General features: G+C 36.3%; 1 protein-coding gene across 1 annotated transcript; it reads left to right on the top strand.

Annotated features, from left to right (window-relative positions):
• Positions 1-14,242: 14,242 nt before the first annotated feature.
• Positions 14,243-19,374, top strand: LOC107810650 (uncharacterized). Its single transcript, XM_016635453.2, has 5 exons — positions 14,243-14,724; positions 15,310-15,702; positions 17,131-17,721; positions 17,908-18,035; positions 18,930-19,374. The coding sequence occupies exons 1-5, from the start codon at positions 14,302-14,304 to the stop codon at positions 18,931-18,933; spliced, it is 1,539 nt and encodes a 512-aa protein (XP_016490939.2). The 5' UTR covers positions 14,243-14,301; the 3' UTR covers positions 18,934-19,374.
• Positions 19,375-20,338: the final 964 nt, after the last annotated feature.

Below are 20,338 nucleotides of genomic sequence, written 5' to 3'. Positions count from 1 at the left end.
CTAAGGATTTTTAAGATCAATCCATGTTAATATAAGTGTTTTGGAGTAGTAATCAACTCAAAATACTCCAAAAATGTTACCTTAGGAGTACAATTGGGTGCCTTGGTCGAATTGGGGGTGTTGGGGAAGCCCTAGGCTTGAGAATGACTCAATTCCTCTCATTTCCGGTCTTCAGAGTACTTAAAAACCTTCAATCGCGTAGTTCGCGCGTTGTTCGCGCGTTTTGCTGAGCATTCTGCCTCAGACGCGCGAAATGCGCGACTTCGCGCGATACTTCGCGCGCTCTGACACCTGACCCGTGAAATGGTCATAACTTCCTGTATACACTTCCAAATGACGAACGGTTTGTTGCGTTGGAAACTAGACTCAAAGAGCTTTAATTTAATAGGTTGTAGCTCACAAAACTCCTTATATAACGAGAGATATTATCGTTCAAAGTGAGGCCTTGTGCACACTCATTTACAACTTTCGTCTATTATGAAATTTCCAACTTCAAAAGTTCCCGTTAGCCATCCGAAATCATCCCGAGGTCCTCGGGACCTCAACCAAAAATACCAATACATCTTATAATATTATTCAAACTTGTTCCAATTATCAAAACACCTCGATTAATACCAAAATGATCGAATTACACCGAATTCAAGTCTAAGTTCCTTTAAAACTTCCAAAACGCGCTTTCTATCAAAACTCGATCAAAACATGTCTGAATGACTTGAAATTTTGCACACATATCCAAAATGGCATAACGAAGCTACAGAAATTCTCGGAACTCCATTCCGACCGTCGGATCAAAATTTCACCTATCAACCGGAAATCGCCAAAATACTAACTTCGCCAAAATGAGCTAATTTCTTCACCGGACCTCCAAAATTAATTCCGATTGCGCTCCTAGGCCTTAAATCATCCCCCGAAACTAACCAAATCATCAGAATTTAATTCTGAGCCCTCTAACTCACAAATCAACGTCCGGTTGACTTTTCCAAACTAATTCTTCCTTAAAGAGACTAATTGTCCCATTTCATACCAAACTCGATCCGAATTGACTCAAATTCACCAAGTACACATATTGAAACATGAATAAGTATTTAACGGGGAATACGGGACGTAAATACAGGAAACGACGGTTCGGGTCGTTACAACTAATGAAATAAGATTCTAATTATTTGATGTTAATAAGAAAGTAAACTAAAATAAAGATTTTGAAATCAACGTAAAACTTGTTGAGCTGAAAATTCCTTTTCTGATACAAAAAGAGAGTTGGAAGGAGGGGGCTCTTTTGGGTGGTGATTTGGGGGGTGGGGGTGGGGTGGGGTGGGGGTTTCTGATACTGCATCAATACTAGGAAGCAGGCCATGCAAAGCCAATATTTCTATCCTCTTTCTATTTTATTTCGCAGCTTATTCTTAAGAAACGATCATATCCACGAGTATTCCATTTTCTTCAAGCTAAGTGAATTTTATTAGTTTGTTTAAACCATGCATTAGGCTTTTTACTTTCTTTGACTAACCGCTTTGCCTTTTTGTGTATAACATGCCATGATTTTATCAATAAATCAAAACCTCAATTTCGTTCAATTGGCATTTTTATTATTCCCCCAGCGATGTAACTTATATACAACCCCGTTTGTAACAATTTATCTGTAGTATTATTCTTTTGCTTTTGATATATTCATTTATTTATTACTCCCTCTTTCGAATTAATGTAAACATTTTCGGCATATGATGGTCAAATAGATCAATTTTTTGTGCAAATTTGAACGTAGAATTTTTATTTTTTTGAAATAAATATTTATAAAATAGAATTATTATTTTTTGAAATAAAGTATTCATATTCATTTATTTATTACTCCCTTTTTGATTGACTTTCCAAATAGTAATAAGTTCACATAAAGTGAAACAAACAAATTAATTGTTTTTTGTTTTCACTTAAACGTCTCAATTAAACTCGTGGAAATAATATCGGCTAGAGTAAATGAAAAGCCAAAGTCAATTTCTTTCTTCGTTTGTGAATCCTTACAGATTTCTTAGCATGCTTCTTTGTGCATAAATGCACCTAAGGAAACATAAGGTGTTAACTAGAGTCATTGCGGCAAAACTTCATGAAGAACAAAGAAAGAAGCAAAATAATATTGTCGGGTTGGTTCTATTTTGTCGGTTTTTTAAGTTTCTTTTACTGTTTATCCTTAAAATTGGATAACAACTAAACTTATAATGTGGTTTTATGTGATGACCCGAAAGGTCATCTTATATTTTAGAACTTAATTATGCACTTTTAAGCCTTAAGAATCTCATTTTTACCCTCTCCGGTTTGTGTGCACAGTCCGGGCGTGTTTTCGAAAAACTTTTATGTCAAAAATTGATAAAACTAAAAAAAATTGCCTAAAAATTTATTTGAGCTGACTTCGGTCAATATTTTTGATAAACGGATCCGGATTCGTATTTTGACGGTTCTGGTGGGTTTGTATCGTGATACGGGACTTGGGCGTATGCCCGAAATCAAAATCGAAAGTCCCTAGCCCGAGATATCAGACTTTGTCGAAATTTGAAAGTTAAAGACTTAATGAAATGGAGATGTTTGACCAAGGTTTGATTTTTTGGATATTCGGTCCATATTTTGGTTACGAAACCCGGTATAGATCCAACACCACATTTATGACTTGTTTGGGAAATTTGATGAAAAACGAAAATGGTTTGACGTGATTCGGGCGTCCGGTTGTTTAAATAGAAATTTCAAAGTGTTCTTGAGAATCTCATTTGATTTGGTGCTAAATTTATAGTTTTATTTTGGCAATTTGATCGCGCGAGCAAGTTCGTATGATGTTTTAAGGCTTACGCAATTTGGTCGAAATCGGACTAATGTAGTCTTTATAATCGAGTGAGTACTTGTTCGATCTGGAAATAGGATGACCCTTAGGTTTTGGTTGAGTAAGGTTGACTTCTCGAATTCAAAAATAAAATGCCCCCTAGGCTCTTGAATTAGGCCGATATGGCCTTAAAAGAATGGCTTTTTTCCCTTTTCGGCTTAAAAAAGTTAAACATATAAAAATTTATTGTGCATTAGAACGAGATAAATTTGTACCCATTAGGGTTTTCGAGGGTTAGTGTTATCGAAACCATTTGCTTCGTTACGCCTTAGCGTGAAATAAGCTTGTTCGATAGTTCGAACAATTCGGTACCCCTTAGGATTTTTGAGGGTTGATGTGATCGAAACCCTTTATAAATTTGCCGATGGTAGCCTTTTGAACCGATTTTATGAAAATATTCGAAGGCCTATTTTATTACGGAATTCCGACGTCTCCGAGCCGTGTTGGTTTCGCCGTAGACTTTGACTTGAGATTTGCGTCTCGGGCTTGTTTCCCGGTTATACTTCGATCTTGTTCGAAGTGTTAGTCCCCCAGTGGTGTGGCAGTGGCCTATGAAAACGAGGGTTGCCTTTTTAAGGTCTTATGATCTCGAGATTTTATAAATTCGATTACATCAATTTTTCGGACGGTAGTCCCCGAGTACGGGATAAGTTGTTCGAACTTCAGTTGTGATCGTCTCTTAAGCCTATTTCCACACATACCAAAGTAAGAAATTGTATAGTAAAGTTTTCTCCAAGGCATGAAATATTTGGCAAGGAAAAATACTTCTCTCAATAGATTATACATGTGTACATGTTTGTCTTTAGGGCTCGAGTAATCTATATGGGCATGGTTCATTTGACCATATGGCCCTTACAAAGGTTTACATCCCCTATGTGGTTTGCAGGCTATTACGTGATTTGTAGGCTAGTACACAACGGGAGGTTTACCTAGTGCGCACAAAGTGCTCACCCGAAGGGCAGAGGCTGTGACAGAGGTTGTAGCGGCTGCGAGTGTCACGACCCAAAACTCAACCCGTCGTGATTGCGCCTATCGTGGAACTAGGCCAACCTCAACTCAACGTAACCAAAACACAATTCTAAAATTTAAAACATTTGCGGAAGAACTTTTATCATTTAAATAAATTGATTAAAACATAAGGCAAAATTTATAATACAATACAACCAGCTCAAAACCAGGGTGTCACGGAGTACATGAGTGTCTAGAAAAATAGCATAGTTTACTACAATGTTTTCTGAATACAACTGAAACACAACTAGAATAGAGAAGGAGGGTCAAGGTCTGCGAACGCCATGCAGATACCTCAACAATCTCCAAAGCCTGCAACCTCGGTCAATGACTGCTACTGGGACCGAAAGTACCTGGATTTGCACACAAGGTGCAAGGGGTAACGTGAGTACACCAACTCAGTAAGTAACAAGTCCAACCTATTGACTGATAGGTAGTGACAAACGTAACCTCAACAGGAAATAAAAATAAACTGTACAGAAAAGTAGGCATGCTATCAGTTCAAGAATAAAACTCAAACAGTAAAATAATTACATATATGAACAATGTGAGATATGAAGCTAAGCTAACCCTACATGCCAATGCACCAAATGTGGAAAATGCACCATGTGATCTCACTCTCAAGTGCTCAACCACTCGGTATTGAATATGGCCATCCGGGGGAGGAAAATTCATCTCGTAATATATACAATACCGACTGCAAGTCAACCAGTACCGAGGAACAAGGGTAATCCAACCCTGAGGAGAAATCCATCTCCAGGTATATATATACTTCGGACAAATCCATGTCCAGGGAAATCCATCCCTCAAAACATCATTCGCGCTCACTCGGGGTGTATTACAGACTCTAGAGGGGATCTTACGACCCAAGCGCTATCATAATCATCAACATAACCACTACGGCGTGCAGTCCGATCTCATAACTATCACTCATAATCAAGCTTTCAACCTCACTCAGTCATCATTCTCCAGTCTCACACACACGGGTTCACAATGCCATGAAACTAGCCTGAAAAAATGATATGAAGTGCCAAATAATAACAACTAAGACTGAGACATGATATGATATGCATGAATGAGACTGAGTACAGAATACCAATGAATCTAATGAAATGATAGCAATAAACGACCACTCGGGTCTCAACAGTATAGGCATGAAACCCTAATATGATAGCTAGCATGATATACATCACATTTACTTAATCACATGATAGAAACAAGGATATCAGCAAGAAAGAGTCACTAAGCGGTGCCATGGAATGAACCAGGCCACAATTCTCACGGTGCACGCCCGTACGCCCGTCACTTGGCATGTGTGACACCTCAATACAGTCATATAGCACATAGTTCGGGGTCTCGAACCCTCAGAACCAAGTTTGTAAGCGTTACTTACCTCAACTAAGCCAAACTCTTATTCCCCTATGCCTTTGCCCCTCAATTCGACCTCCGGATACTCCGAATCTAGCCATAAATAATTCGATACAATCAACACGAGCTAAAGGATTCAATCCCACAAGAAGATACTAAGCTTTAGGCCACGGGCCAACGTCTCGAAATCCAACCAAAGTCACAAAATCCGACAACCCATTCGATTACGAGACTAACCATATTAGTTTTACTCAATTCCGACTTCGAATCGACTCTCAAATCCCAAAAGTTCATTTTATGAAACTCCACAAATTTTACCCAAATTTCATCCCAATTACTAATCAAATGATGAAATTAATGATATATTCATGATTACGAGGCAAACCGAGTTAGAATTACCTACCCAGATGATTTCCTTGAAAAACTCCCGAAAATTCGCCTCAAACCAAACTCCCAAAGTCCAAAATGTGAAATAAAACCCTAAACCTCACTTATATAGTGCCCTCTGAACTTCCATTTCGTGGTCCGCATATTTCTTACCGCGGCCGCACAATCCCCATTACGGTCCGCATAATTTCCATCGCGACCCGGTCCTTGAGACTTCAACTACCGTGGTCCGCACAATCCTATCGCTGCCGCATAGTACCATTGCGGTCCACGAAATTCCCTCCGCGACCGCACTCCCAAGATCCGAGACCTGAAACTTTCCAAACACCAGATATCAGACATTTCTAACTTCCAAAGCCAAATAGTGATCAGATAACCACCCGAAAAGGTCCCGAGGCCTCGGGACCTTGACCAAACATAGCAATACACACCATAACATCATCCGAACTAAGTCGAACCTTCGAATCACTCAAAACAACATCGAAACACCGAATCACCCTCAGATTCAAGCCTAAGAACTTCTAAACTTCCAAATTCAACAAATGACACGAAACCTACCAATTCACCTCCGAATGACCTGAAATATTGCACACATGTCACAAACGACACTACGAACCTACCCCAACTTCCAGAATTCCATTCTGACCCTGATATCAAATTTTTCACTGTCGGCCCAAAATCGCCGAATTTCCAACTTCGCCAATTCAAGCCCAATTCTACCACGAGCCTCTAAATTACATTTCAGACGCGCTCCTAAATCCAAAATCACCTAACGGAGCTAATGGAACCATCAGAAATCCCATCCGAAATCGTTTACATATAAGTCAATATCCGGTTGACTTTTCCAACTTAAGCTTCTAATTAAGAGGCTAAGTGCCTCATTCCACTCCAAAACCACTCCGGACCGAATCAACCAACATGATACAATAAAACACAGCTGAAGAATATAGAAGAAAGCAGAAATGGAGGAAACAGGGCTATAACTCATGAAACGACCGGCCGGACCGTTACATCGAGTTTCCTCTCTTACAAAAAAAAAGGTTGAAACTTATCTCGAACAAAAACAAAAAAGTTCAGTCCAATGCATAACTAAACAATGTTTTGAAGATAAATTTCTAATATTTTTTAATGGACAAGTTATAAACCTTGCTTCATCATTGGCTTAAGGTTACTTGTGACATCTAAATGGAACCGTCGGTTAATGCCACGATGACTGTGTTGCTAAGTTAATAACGTTACCTTTTCTCTCTTGTTTCCTCGTTTCATTTATGATTATGAACGTTTATAAGTTGGAAAACATTGTTAAATTTCAAATAAGTTACAAGGTTAAAGGATTAAATAACATATTTAACCCTTACACTATATTAAGGGTAAATTCTACTAGCTGTCAAATTTCCCGGGCATCCAAGGCCAACACTGAACAAGTATTTCTGACCCTGACCATGTTATATACGTTTGTGGTTAAGCAACAAAGAAATTTAAAATGGATCTTTTAATCAAGCATTCATTTTATTTAAATATCAAAAAGTTTAAAGTATGAATAGATATATCTAGGAGTACTTAATTACTTTACTAGTTACTAGTAATATATAGCAAAGAGACTGACAATTTTTGCAACTCTTAATTTATCTGTTCCTAGTGAATAGGTTATCTGCAGATACTTGGATTATGTGTCATAATATAATTTTTCGTTTTTTTTTTAATTTATTATCTTTAGCATGGAGGAAATAGCGGAAATATTGCCTGTATCCATTTTTACATGAGGCTAAAAAATTTAAAAGATACTGATGAAGTTTTAGCCGAAATGACGTCAATGACTAAACATTGTCGCTTAATTTTTACTCGTGTATGAAGAATTTAAAAAATTGTTGTTCAAACTTTAGGGCAAAAGAAAGTAAGCTAGTGAAAGTTCATCTACTATAGAATTTGATTTTGCTCAATATTGGTAACAAAATTTCTCTATACTTGAATTATGTGTCAAAAAAAATTTCATTCTTTTTCATTTATTATCGCTAGCATGGAGGAAATAGCGGAAATCTTGCCTGTATCCAATTTTACACGAGGCTAAAGCCCCGTTTGGTCATAGTTTTGTCAAAATAAATTTGGAATTTATTTTCAAAACTTTTGTTTGGCCATAAATTTTGCCCTTATTTTGGCAAAATCTCAAAACTTAGAAATTATATACATATTTTTTCAAAATAAAGTTGGGAAATATGTTTTGAAAATGTATGTTCAAATACATTTTCATCTTCAAATCAAATTTTTCAAAACAAATTTGAAATCTATAGCCAAACACTAGGTAAAAATGAAGAATACAATAAAAAAATTGTTAATTTAGAAAGGAAGATGCCAGACCCACCTTTCACAAGAGTAGAAGCTGTCACTCAACACTTGTATTCTATTCCCCATTATTTATCTTTCTCGCTATTAGAAATATCATAAGAGAATAAAGAAGTTCATGTAGGTCGGATCCTAGCGTAGATAAATGCTATCCGACTTGAATGATCGAATCGATTCTTTCACTTTGTCGAACTCGAAATGGAGGCTCTCTTTACCAAGAGGAGAAGATAAGGTCTTTTGGCAATAGAAGGCATATTACTAATTGATTCTTTGGCCATTTTGTGTTAGAATTCGAAACCGGCGAGGCGCTGCTGGATGCTTCTGATCAATAGAACACGAAGAAGAGGATAAAAAAAGCTTATGATGAGCTTGAGAAAAAAAAGCTTATGATGAGCCCCATCACAGAGATGCACAGAGGAAGAGAACGAACGTCAGCTTTGTTTTTCTCTCTTTTGAAACGAATTTTTCTCAGTCTCATTGTCCTTTTACTTACTCCTATCCTTTTAAAATGTAATTGAGACTTTTCTTTTGAAGCCGCTTTCTTTACTTCATTTCTTAACGACTTCCTGGATTTTTGGCTTTCTTTAATGGATAGAATTCCCGCACCTCTACATCTTTTCCTATCTATAGTCAGGAGACTGCTACTCATAACTACTAGCTATCCATCTAGCCCACGATAGCGAAGGCTCAAAAAAAAGATTGAATGAGGTCATTAACATTGAATTATCATAAGGAAGTCAAGTAGTCCGTGACTGACTAGCCGACGCAATTTCCCTCGTCGCTTACCCACATTTCTCTTGGTATACCCACCAGTGTGCCTCCTAATTCCGTGAAGTCCTTGGAGCATGTGTGATTTATTCAGGATCCTTGTCAAGAAAGAAGTCAATCCCTTATTCTTTATTTTATGTTAAAAGGTCTGGACTCGAAGAGGGAGTCGATTCACGTACTTCACCAGGATCTTGCTTTTTTTTTTATTATAAAAGAAATCCCAGGAGTTACGTCTTATTCCTGAGGAGATGTTTGATCTCCCTAGTCTAGGGACTTCTTGTAAGGGCCCTTTATTTATGGAATGGGTAATGTGTTAAAGGATAACTTAGGTATTGCAGTTGGTTTGGAATTAGACTACCTTAATATCAGACATCAAAGACAACACAGAATCCAGTAATAGTTCGAGCGGGAAGCAGTCTGAAAGCGAACGAGCTAACTAATATATAAGTATATAGAGCTGAGCGAGTAAGCAAGAAGAATATATTGACCGTACACACATTTCTCCTTCTTTCATCACCATTGAAAGCGCTTTGTTCCGCCTATCAGAAAGGCCCCCACCCATCTCTCTGACTTCGGATAGCCTATAAAAAGGAGAAATTAGCACTACTTGGTGAAATAGGTTCTTTTAAAATCAATTTTAAACCATATGCTAGAGGTTGTAACAATCCAAACGATCCCACTACATCAGGACCCTTTCGACGTTGCACAAAAGTCATTACTTTACGTTCGGCTAGCACTAAAAAGGCTACTCCTAGTAGAAGTGGTAGAATTATTCTGGCAAAAGAAAGTAAGCTAGTGAAAGTCCATCTACTAAGTAGTAATATAACAAGCTGATACTGTATTACACTGCACAAAAGCGGCTCATGTCCAATCCTAAGAGTGTGGTTGTCAGTACACTCAGTCTGCTGTTTTTTATGGCTGTTGTATCTTTGTAATTTTTTTTGTCAACTTTATAAAAGTACCTCAGCTACCGTTAAATTAAGATATTACAGTACTTAATGTACAGGTCTACCGTTTGCTTTTTCCTCAAGCAAATTTTGTTACCAATAGTAAATACTTACGTAGTAGAACACAAATCTCACTAATTGAAGATACTAATTAATGGTCAAATGACACAAACATAGGAAGTGGTGGAGGAGATCAGACTCTGCTTCAGGGTTATGGTTAGAATACTTCTCTGAATATTGAAAGTTTTTTTTCTTTTCCAAAAACTACTTTATATGAGAATTATATAGAAGACAACTACTTTTACAAGAATATTTCTTTCCATTACATGAACTTTGATGAATATACACGAGATATGATCGCATTCATATGATCCCAACCATTCATATAACATATAATTCAGAGATTATATCCTCAGAACCAAGTCTAAAAGTGTTACTTACCTCAAATTGTGTAATTCTTTATTCTGCTATGCTTTTACTTCATGAATCGGCCTCCGAACGCCTCAAATCTAGTCAAAATTAATTTGATTCAATCAATACAAATTATAGCACTTAATTCCACATGAAAATACTAATTTTTCAACAAAATCCGAAATTTAACTCAAAAATCGCCCATGGGGCCCACGTCTCGAAACCCGACAAAATTTACAAAATATGAACGCTCATTCAACCACGAGTCTAATCATACCAATTTTACCAAATTCCAACATCAACTCGACCCTCAAATCTTCAATCTAAACTTAAGGGTTTTCACAATTTTCCCAACTTAAAATATCAATTAAATACTTAAAAATAGCAATAAATTTGGGTAATTTGACAAAAATTGAGTTAAGAAAACTCACCCTGTTATTTTCCTTGAAAATCGCCTCTCCCCGAGCTCCAAATTGTTAAAAATGGAAAATGAGACGAAGTCCCATTCTTAGAACTTAAACTCTCTACCCAGACAGTTGCTCTACGCGATCACGAAGCACAAACCTCCCACTGACCAAATTAACCTTATGCGATCGCGGATAAGTGCACGCGATCGCGAAGCTCAACTCTACAAACTTACGGGATCACGAACTTGTCTACGCGATTGCGAAGTGTAACTTTGCGTGATCCTCTACTGCCTCACTTCCTCTGACGCGAATGCGACACGCCTCACGCGTTCGCGATGCATGAACTGCTCCAGCTATGCGATCGCAACCCAATATATGTGATCGCATAGAACAAATTTTCACTGCCCAAAATAATAGCCTACGTAATCACGGACAAGTTCATGTGATCACGTATAAGGAAACCAGGTGCAGACATCAGAAAAATTCCAGCAAAGTTCCAAGTCCAAAAATTGATTTGTTAACCATCCGAAACTCACTCAACGCTCCCGGGACTTCAACCAAATACACCAACAAGTCTTAAATCATCATATGAACTTAGTCGAAACCTCAAATCACATCAAACAACGCTAAAAATACGAATCATACCCCAATTCAAGCCTAGTGAAATTATGAAATTCCAACTTCTATATTCGATGCCGAAGCCTATCAAATCAAGTCTGATTGACCACAAAATTTTGCACACAAGTCATAAATGACATAACAGACCTATTCCAATTTCCAGAATCGGATTTCGACCCCGATATCAAAAAGTCAACTCCCTGGTCAAACTTCCAATTTAATTTTCTTATTTTCACTATTTCAAGCCTAATTTAACTACAGTCTTCCAAATAACTTTTCGGACATGCTCCTAAGTCCAAAATCGCCATACGGAGCTATTGAAATCATCAAAACTCTATTCCGGGGTCGTTTACACATAAGTCAACATTCTATCAACTATTTCAACTTAAGCTTTAAATCTTGGAACTAAGTGTTCCAATTCAATTCTAAAACCTCACCGACATGTCACATTATAACTATAAAGCATAAAATGAGCAGTAAATAGGAGAACGGGGTTATAATACTCAAAACAACCGACCGAATCATTACAGAAAAATTCTTAAGGTTTAAAATTATCCAAGCGATCACTATCAGTCGGGTTAACAATGTAAGGCTGTCTCCGTAAAAGAGTTCCCCTTCTCTCTTTAAGAAAATAGTGCCATTCAATATTGTCGGATGACATTTTCAAATATTTAGGCATCATAACTCACCCTAAAAGATCATCACTACATTATGAGGCTTGCATAGCTAACTATCAGGGGTGGACCTACATAGGTTCAAGCAAATTTAGCTGAACCCGCTTCGTAAAAAAATAATACTATTATTATGTATAAATTATATTTTTAAGAAATATAATACATAAAATAATAAACATTGAATCCACTTGACATAAAGTCAGGCGTGGTACAATGGTTAAAGCGGGTTCGTTCAAAACCTGAGGTCTGGGATCGAGTACTAACTTCTGCCTATACATTCAGCTTTTCTTAGTTATTCCAAAAATCAGTAGATTTTTAGGCCCAATGCCAACATATTAATTATTTGTTTAATTTTAAATCTCTGTTAGAGTATTCTTCTATCTTAGTTTCACACTTTTTTATTTGAATTTTTTAAAATATTTTAAGTATTATACTTGCCTCTTTCTTGTGGTTGACAAAACATTGAGTTTTTTATATAATACCCGTTTGATATAGTACGATTACCCCATTCGATTTAACACGATTAACATATATAGTTTGATCCGAATAAGATTTTCTAAGAGTATAATATATCTTGGAAAAACTTGATCAATTCTAGTCTTCTAGATAAGCACAATTTAAAGGGCAATTAATTAGAACTAATTTAATAAACTTGCACGAATTGAAGTCCTGATAGGACTGGGAGTCCTTTATCTATTTTTATCTCTCGAGTTTATGCCTAATGAGTCAGCACAATACGCAAAAAATGATACCTTAACAATGTATAATCAACACAAGAAACTGAGAAATCACAGAATACTGCTTGTATATAATGATTACTTTTGAAGAAAATTTGCAACTATAATATATATATATATATATATATATATATATATATATATATATATATATATATATATATATATATATATATAGAGTTATAAAAGGGAAGAACCCCTATATATATAGTCCTAGAGTTTAATTAAATAACTGACAAATGGAAAATGTAGAAGGACTTTTAACCCTAGTTGAACTCCAACATGTTCTAATAATACTTTAGTAATCAAGAACCAAACAAAAATGTAAGATAATTTTTTTGAAAAAAAAATATTAATTAACTAAGGATTTTGAAAGAAATTAGTAAAGCACGACTCCTCCAGACAGAATGAACAAAGGAAACAAAGAACTGAAGCAAAAACAACCTATCCAACCAAATAGACACGGACAATAATAGTTATCCTTGATTTAAATATAGTTGGTGTCACATTAGTTTTAACGTATAATTTGTACAGACCGTAAAATTTAAGGTGGATACTGTAATTTGTGTCATTCGCCTATCTTGGGTTAGTCCGAATTGATTCAATAGGTTTTAATTTGTAGGCAGAAAAATCACATCTCTTTTATCTAGAAAAAAAAAAAAAGCAAACCCAACATTTTAAATTAATGAAGTTTAGATGGTACAATCTTGGTATTTAGCAATTCCATCCACCATAAATCATGTAACGAGACATAACAAATGTAAAAGAAGCATATACATCTTTAGATTAACTTAGTGTTGATTTAAAGTTCGATTGGATTGCCTAAAAAAAAATTGATTTTCGGCAGAAATAATTTTTAAGCAACAAAATAAGGGAAAGTTTAACAAATACCCATCACATGGAAAATAGTTACCCAACCCCCACCCATGCCTTTTTCCTCCTACCCATTTTTTTTAACCTTTGGACATAATTTCCTCCCCCCCCCCCCCCCCCTTTTCTCTAACAAATTTTCACTTTTTTTCCGAAATCAGCGTTTGTTCATAATATTTTCAGTTTTCACTTGAAAATACATTTTGGAAATTTTCACTCAAATCACTCACAAAACTTCAAAAACAACTCAAACTTATATTCATGTCCAAACACAACTATAAATTTCAAATACCATTTTCACTTGAAAAAAAATTTCTCCCAATTAAATTTTTTTACAATTCTTATGTCCAAACGCCCACTAAGCTACTAAATTGCCAAGACAAGCCAAATAAGTCAAGCCAATCCAAATGGGTAAAAAAAAGTTGGGATTGGTGGGTAGGTAAATTAAGTAATTAACTTTAACTTGGTAGGTAGATATTGTAAATAGTTTTCAAATGGGTAGAGAAGGATAATTATTTTAAGCTCAATGAGTATTTTGCATAAATTACTCAAAAAAGAATAAGTTGGAGTTGCTCAACTTATTGCTTTTATTTTAATTTATTTTAAGCACTTTTAACTTTGTCAAACACTAAAAAAAAAAAAAAATTAAAAGCTGATTTGTCCAGCTTAAAGTTAATCCAAACACCCACTTAAGCTTTGTTTTAAATTTTTATGTTTCTGTTAAAAAAAAAAAAAAAAAGCTTTTACTGATTAAAAAAAAAAAATTACAAAAATGTCACGTGATACTCACGTGTCATGTGGCTCTCTGGTTTTAGGGTTTTAGCGTACAAAAGCTTCTCTACAGCTAGAATAAGAGTTCCAAAATACTCTCTTGTGCCGGAGATTACTACTTGTGTGTAATCAATGGGGAAGAAAAAGTTCATCGACAAGAAGAAAGCAGCTACATTCCAGTTATTCGCCCGCGATTCCTCGGATCCGGTATACGAATCCGGACCCTCCGCCGCCACCGACAGAGTATTCGTCAGAGTTGACAACAATAACTACTCAATCGAAAGCTTTGACGCCGATGAACACAACGGCGATGACCCGAACTCAATCTTCGCGGATGCTCCGGAAGATGAAGAGGAGAGCAATGGTTGGGCCGGGTATTCGGGTACCCGAACTCAATTACCGGATGATATTAGAAAGGAGATAATTGAACTTGGGTTTCCTGACGATGGGTATAATTATTTAACTCACTTGAGGGAGATTAAGAATACTGGTGGCGGCTCTGCTTATTATGAGAATCCTAAAGCTAAGCTTAATGAGCTTCCACATGATGTTAAGGTTCGTTAATTCTATTGAATTATTGTATAGACGCATTTGACCTATAAAATTAGGACGTTATATTTTTTGTTATTAAAGCTTCACTTTTACTTTTTCTGCCTCAATATGTTAGCTTTGGTTGAATATTTAGTCTAATTCATTAGTATATATAATTTTGCAGAATTAATATTATTCGTATTATAGATGAGTTTAAATGGAGTAACATGGTCCGCGAGGATTCATATATCCGACCCCAACTTGTTTGAGACGGAGGCATAATTGTTGTAGTAGTATTGTTCTGTCTTATGTCATTGTACAGAGTTAGTAATAAGATGTCAGCTTTGATTGAATTAGTTTGATTTTGCCATCTGATTGGCGCCTGGATAGATAAAATCCTTTATACCATTCTGCTCTATTTGAGGTTCTATGAATATTATACTCATCAAAATTGTACCTTTCTCGGCCTTTTGGCTCGGATCTGGGTAGTATATGTTCTTACCAGTATACTTATCTGAAGGGAGAAAAGCAAAGAATGATTAATGAATTTTAAAGGCATTAGCTTTGTGGCTTGTTATTTTAAGTTAACGAATTTTTGGTTTTGGCTAGGCATATGATGCTTCAAAAGTCGAGGTTGCAAAAGTGAATGATGATTACAACGAGAAATCTGTGTACAATGTGGCAGCCAAGACAATAGGTGTAAGAGTTCAGAAGGCATTGGATCCTGAAGTTGCTGCCTTGCTCGATGACAGTGATTTGTCACATTTTGGGTCTGATGTGGAGGATTTAGAATTAGAGGAAGATTTTATGATTAAGGCAAACCTACACGATGGGGCAGTTAATGTGGAACTTGATGACAATTTAAGCTTGCCAGAGAAATCGAACCTTGACAAAGTAGGACGCAATGATACATCTGGGCATGTACAGAGAAATGAGGCCAAATTTGCAACTTTTGAAGAGAAGCCAAGAGCACGCCGCCTTCTGGATGAACAGTTTGATCTGGTAAGCAGTTTGTTCTCCTTTTTTACCCGTACAAATACTCGAGGTTATTATTTTCCTAGCCTGATCACAACTTACAAGAGAGCAATTACTGCAAATAAAGCTAGCTAAAGAGACCATAATTATGTTATAAGAGAACCTCAGCCCGTGTAAATGTTCTAATTGGTATAATTTGCCTTTTCTCTGATAATGTGGTCCTGGGCCTTCTGGAGCGGTGCTCATTTTGATATTCATTGGGTTACTTTCTAGATACTACCTCGCACTAGCACAAGTATTGAGTAGCTTTTCCCACGATGTCTTAGTTGGATGGGAAGAATTTACCTAGTTATGGTGGGAGGCTGCAGGGCATTGTAGAATAGTGGAGGTGCGCTGGCTTGGCAATGCGAAAAGGAAAAGAAAAAAGAATTTACCCAGTGTTGCCTCTAAGGCGTTCAAATCTTGATTCTGAAGGTTGTTACTCCAACCCTTTGACCGTTAGGCCCGCCCCATTAGGTGTAAAATTTCAGTATCTGCCTTAAGAGCATTTTCCCAAGACATTGTTTCTTTGAAAAGTTTTATTTCTCCTTTGTTCGTTTTGCTTGCTAATAGAGGCAATCTAAGCAACCTTTTGTCTCTTATCATGGTAATTACTTGTAGAAAGATTTATTATTATCCTTTTTCAGCATCAACTAATACAACTTCAGATACATACAAATGACATGTTTTCAGCTGAGATTGAGTTTATATTTACGTCTGTGTTTATACGTATTAGGTATTTCCACTAAAGCTCTTATCTTCTTTTCTCAGACTGTACTTCTAAGTTCTAATTAGTACATCCTATTAAGATTTAGACTGTTACTATTTGAAACGTGAAATAGTATTTGGAAGTAGTGCAGTTTATGTTTACTTAACGCTATTGTTTTTCAGCAAGCTGTTAGACTCATTCCTTGGCCATTTTTGTTTGTTCATTGGGCTAGAAAAAATTGTAAACCGTTTAGTGATGTGCTGAAAGAGGAAAATAAGAGAAAATAGTTTGTTTTACATCATTGAAGCCATAAGCATGTACTGATTTGTAGGTTTAGCTTTACATTTTATTTTCATTTCTAAGTTGCTTCTAGGTTTTAGCTTATTTGGTTAAGCTTATGGTGTGCATAGTAGTTTGGTCATTTTTTTTTTTTGTAGTAATTTAGCAGAGTTTGCTTTATTATATGACGTTCCTTGTTTAAATTTGGAGTCTACTTGCTTTTAGGTAGGAGAATAAGAATAATAATATAGTCTGCTTGACGTAGGCCTCCTTGTAAATTTAACAAAAGTCTTGAGGGTCCTTAAGTCTCTTGTAAGTTTTTAATTCACTAGTGAGTTGATATTATGTCTGCCTATTTAAGATAATGTCTGCTTGTTCTCTGATATTGTTTAATTGTCTTATCACTGTCTTGCATCTCACCTTTTCAGCTTGAACTTCAAGAGTATGGCTCCAATACCGAAGATGAATATGATGATGATATGATTGAGGAAAATGAGTGTCAAGAGTCCCTTGCAGAAAAGCTTAATCATGCATTTAAGGAGTGTGCCATTGATGGCATGGAACGGAATAATAATGGACCAGATGATGGGGAGTTGCTTGAACCTGCAGCTGATGTCATAAGCCGGTGCAAAGAATATGCTGAAAAGTATGAAAATGAAGGTCCAGAGGAAGAGGCGGCTGTTTTAGATGAAAGCAGCAGTGAGTCAGAAGTATGGGATTGTGAAACTATAGTGTCAACGTATTCAAATCTTGATAACCACCCTGGAAAAATTGTAGCTCCTGGAGCGAGGAGAAAAAAGTTGCTCCTTGTTATTTCTGAAGCCTCGCCTATAATATCCCTAAAAGGAAAAGAGAAGCTTCCGGTTGACTATTTGCCAAGCAAGGGTAAGCATGCCGTGCAAAAGGAGGATAAGAAAAAGCAAGGTTTAGAAAAGGAGGAAAAGGATAACTCAAAGTCAGAACAACTCAAAAGAAAGCAACATGGTGAAGAGTCAAAGGAGGAGAAGAAAGAAAGAAAGGTCTATGGTTGTATATCAATATTGTTTATTGTGGAATCGCATTGCTCGATATATATTGCACTAAGGCGGATATCTCTTTGCTGAGCTTGTTCTTCACTTTGCCTGCGCCTTCTGCCTTTCCTTTTTCTTCGCTTTTGTGCATAATGCAACTGATATACTGTTAACATTAAGGTTCTACCTTTGCAGGCTGCTGTGAAGGAAGAACGGCGTGAGGCTCGTCGTATGAAAAAAGAAATGAAGGGGCTGTATAAGTGTGAAGCACAGCGTGCTCAGAAGGTTGCTGCTTTTACTGGTCCATCTGCCATACATCTCATGTGAGTATCCCTTCAGAATTTGTGTGTCAAGTTCTGGCGACGTACACATGCCTGTATACTTTTGTATGTCAGAGTTCAAGGGGAAGTAATGTGCATCGGTGGCTTTATAAGTCTGATGGAAAACATAAAGGGCGGTGCCTGAAGTCTTGGTTGGATCCTTGGTGCTTTGTTCAGCCTTAATTTAGAGTGCATTACTAGTCCAATCTCCTATTCTTAGAGAACTCTCCCTTCTTTCTCCTATTAAAATCTTAATTCTTTCTAATAAATTCTTCTACATCATCATTGCTGAAATTACTGTCAAAATTGCTCTCCCTGAGTTGGTGTTCACAATCCCTTCTTAATTATTTATCTGAAATTTTGTTTGGTTTAAAGCTCATTGTTTTCCCGCAATTGCAAAAAGGATTACCTCAGGCTAACTAAACAACTCCAATTAATCCAGCTTCCCTCTTTACTGGTTCTAAGCGAATGAAAATTTAACTCTTCTACGGCATTGCCGTTTCTCTGTAGACAAACAAAAAGAGCCTGAAATTTGAAATGTTCAATGTTAAGAGCCATAAATAACCAAACTTTAATATTATGCAGTTTTGACAAGTCACTTTACAGCTAGCTAGATGTTCACAGTTAATATTTCGTCTAGCATCCGATTCCTGGCGGGAATCATCAACTTTATTATGTTTTGATAATGGCGTTCTTCCTATATTCCCTAAAAGAAATAAGTAAACGTGGACTCAAGGAGGCACTAAATATAATTATAGTTGGCTTCATTATTTTGATTTCATGAAGGCAATTTACTTGTGAAATATTTAATGTTTTTTTTTTCAAATTTAACAGTGGAGTAGCTTGTGGTTTGAAAAAAAAAAACTGAGAATCTTTGGTCTGTTTATTCTCTCACAGGTGACATTGTTTTGCTTGTGTTCTTCAAAGTCAAGCCTTAGCAGCGGTAGTTGATCCTCTTTTGTACCCAAAATAGGAGCTTTTGGTTGACCCATCCTCTTCAATTAGACGATATTCGAAAGCTTTTATCCTCTTAGATGGTATATAATACACGATAGATCTTCAAGACAGTTCTCAGCTACGTAAATGGATGTGCCTGGTCAAGCAGAGTTGCAGATTGATGCAAGTGTTTGTTTATTTATTAATGGAATATGCAGGAGTGTTGACATTCTAGATAGCCTGCTTACAGTTTATGATGTTATTGGAATTTTAACGTTCTCATTAGTTTGGAAAATTTGTGCCTTCCGTTTGTTTAAAATGAGAATCATTTCTGTAAAGTTTATGATTGTGTAATGGAATTGGATCCTTGGAATTCCATATAAAAGTACTGGATAATTTTATATTATGGGATCATCTCATTTATTGCTTTTGTTGATTCTTTTCTGCTGCGAGGGATAAATTGATCATAAGCTAATGGAACCTGTATATCGTGTTTTAGATTGTGGATAACCAAGACAAACCTATATGCATTTATTTAGTATCATTAAACAGATTACAACTCTTACTTACATCATAGCCTCATATCATGTATGCTTTATAACCTTAGTAAGCTGACATAAATGTAACTGTACCTAAACGATGATTGCAGTTACTGAGTACTCGTATGAATTATAGTCTAATAACTGTTTTCAGATCAGTTTGCTTTTGGCTCCTTTGGTTTATTGTCCTTCCCATGAGGAACAGGAGCTGGGTCACCTCCGCCAAAGTATGGTGCAGGATCCCAGAAACCATAATCTTGATACTCTTGTTCTGTCTGAGATTGAGATTTTTCGACGTCTTTGAGCTTGTTTAGTTGTTCTTCCTGGATTGAGACATAGTTGTTGTTGTGTTGTAAATCCTGGAGTTGGAATATCACCGATACTGGTGAAGCTGATGGCGACAACGGCCATTTCTCTGCATATGTAGGAGGTAACATCTTGTTTAGTACTATAATAACCAACATGCATAGAATGTGCATGAGTGACCTTACAGTAAAGATTGACATGCGTAACTGATGTATTATATTGTGCCTAAACTGCGCCTTGTTTTGATTATATGTGCTTATGTTAGCAGAATTGTAGGATGAGTTTTGTCAATTTATAGAAATAAGAGGTTATTAAGGAAAACAATTGGGACTCTGTTTGATGTTTAAGTTGAAGTTTTGAGAGTATTTGTGTGTTATCATGCATGGCGGATGACATAATCACGGTTCTTGCATGCACGATTTTGGAAACAGCTCATGTCGTCACAGATCCAAATTCTTTATAATGCTAATTTTCTTGTTTGTGTAGTACTAAATACATACATGAACATCTAATTACTCGAAATAT

Source organism: Nicotiana tabacum, chromosome 12, assembly GCF_000715075.1.
Source record: "Nicotiana tabacum cultivar K326 chromosome 12, ASM71507v2, whole genome shotgun sequence".
Lineage (NCBI taxonomy): Eukaryota > Viridiplantae > Streptophyta > Magnoliopsida > Solanales > Solanaceae > Nicotiana > Nicotiana tabacum.
The sequence above is the reverse complement of the archived record's forward strand: the minus strand, read 5'-3'. Positions and strand labels throughout refer to the sequence as shown.

Bases quoted from the DNA above. Each gene is read 5' to 3' on its own strand.
- LOC107810650 (XM_016635453.2), top strand. From the start codon at position 14,302: ATGGGGAAGAAAAAGTTCATCGACAAGAAGAAAGCAGCTACATTCCAG. The intron at 15,703-17,130 runs GTAAGCAGTTTG...TCACCTTTTCAG, and splicing joins TGGATGAACAGTTTGATCTG to CTTGAACTTCAAGAGTATGG. The intron at 17,722-17,907 runs GTCTATGGTTGT...CTACCTTTGCAG, and splicing joins AGGAGAAGAAAGAAAGAAAG to GCTGCTGTGAAGGAAGAACG.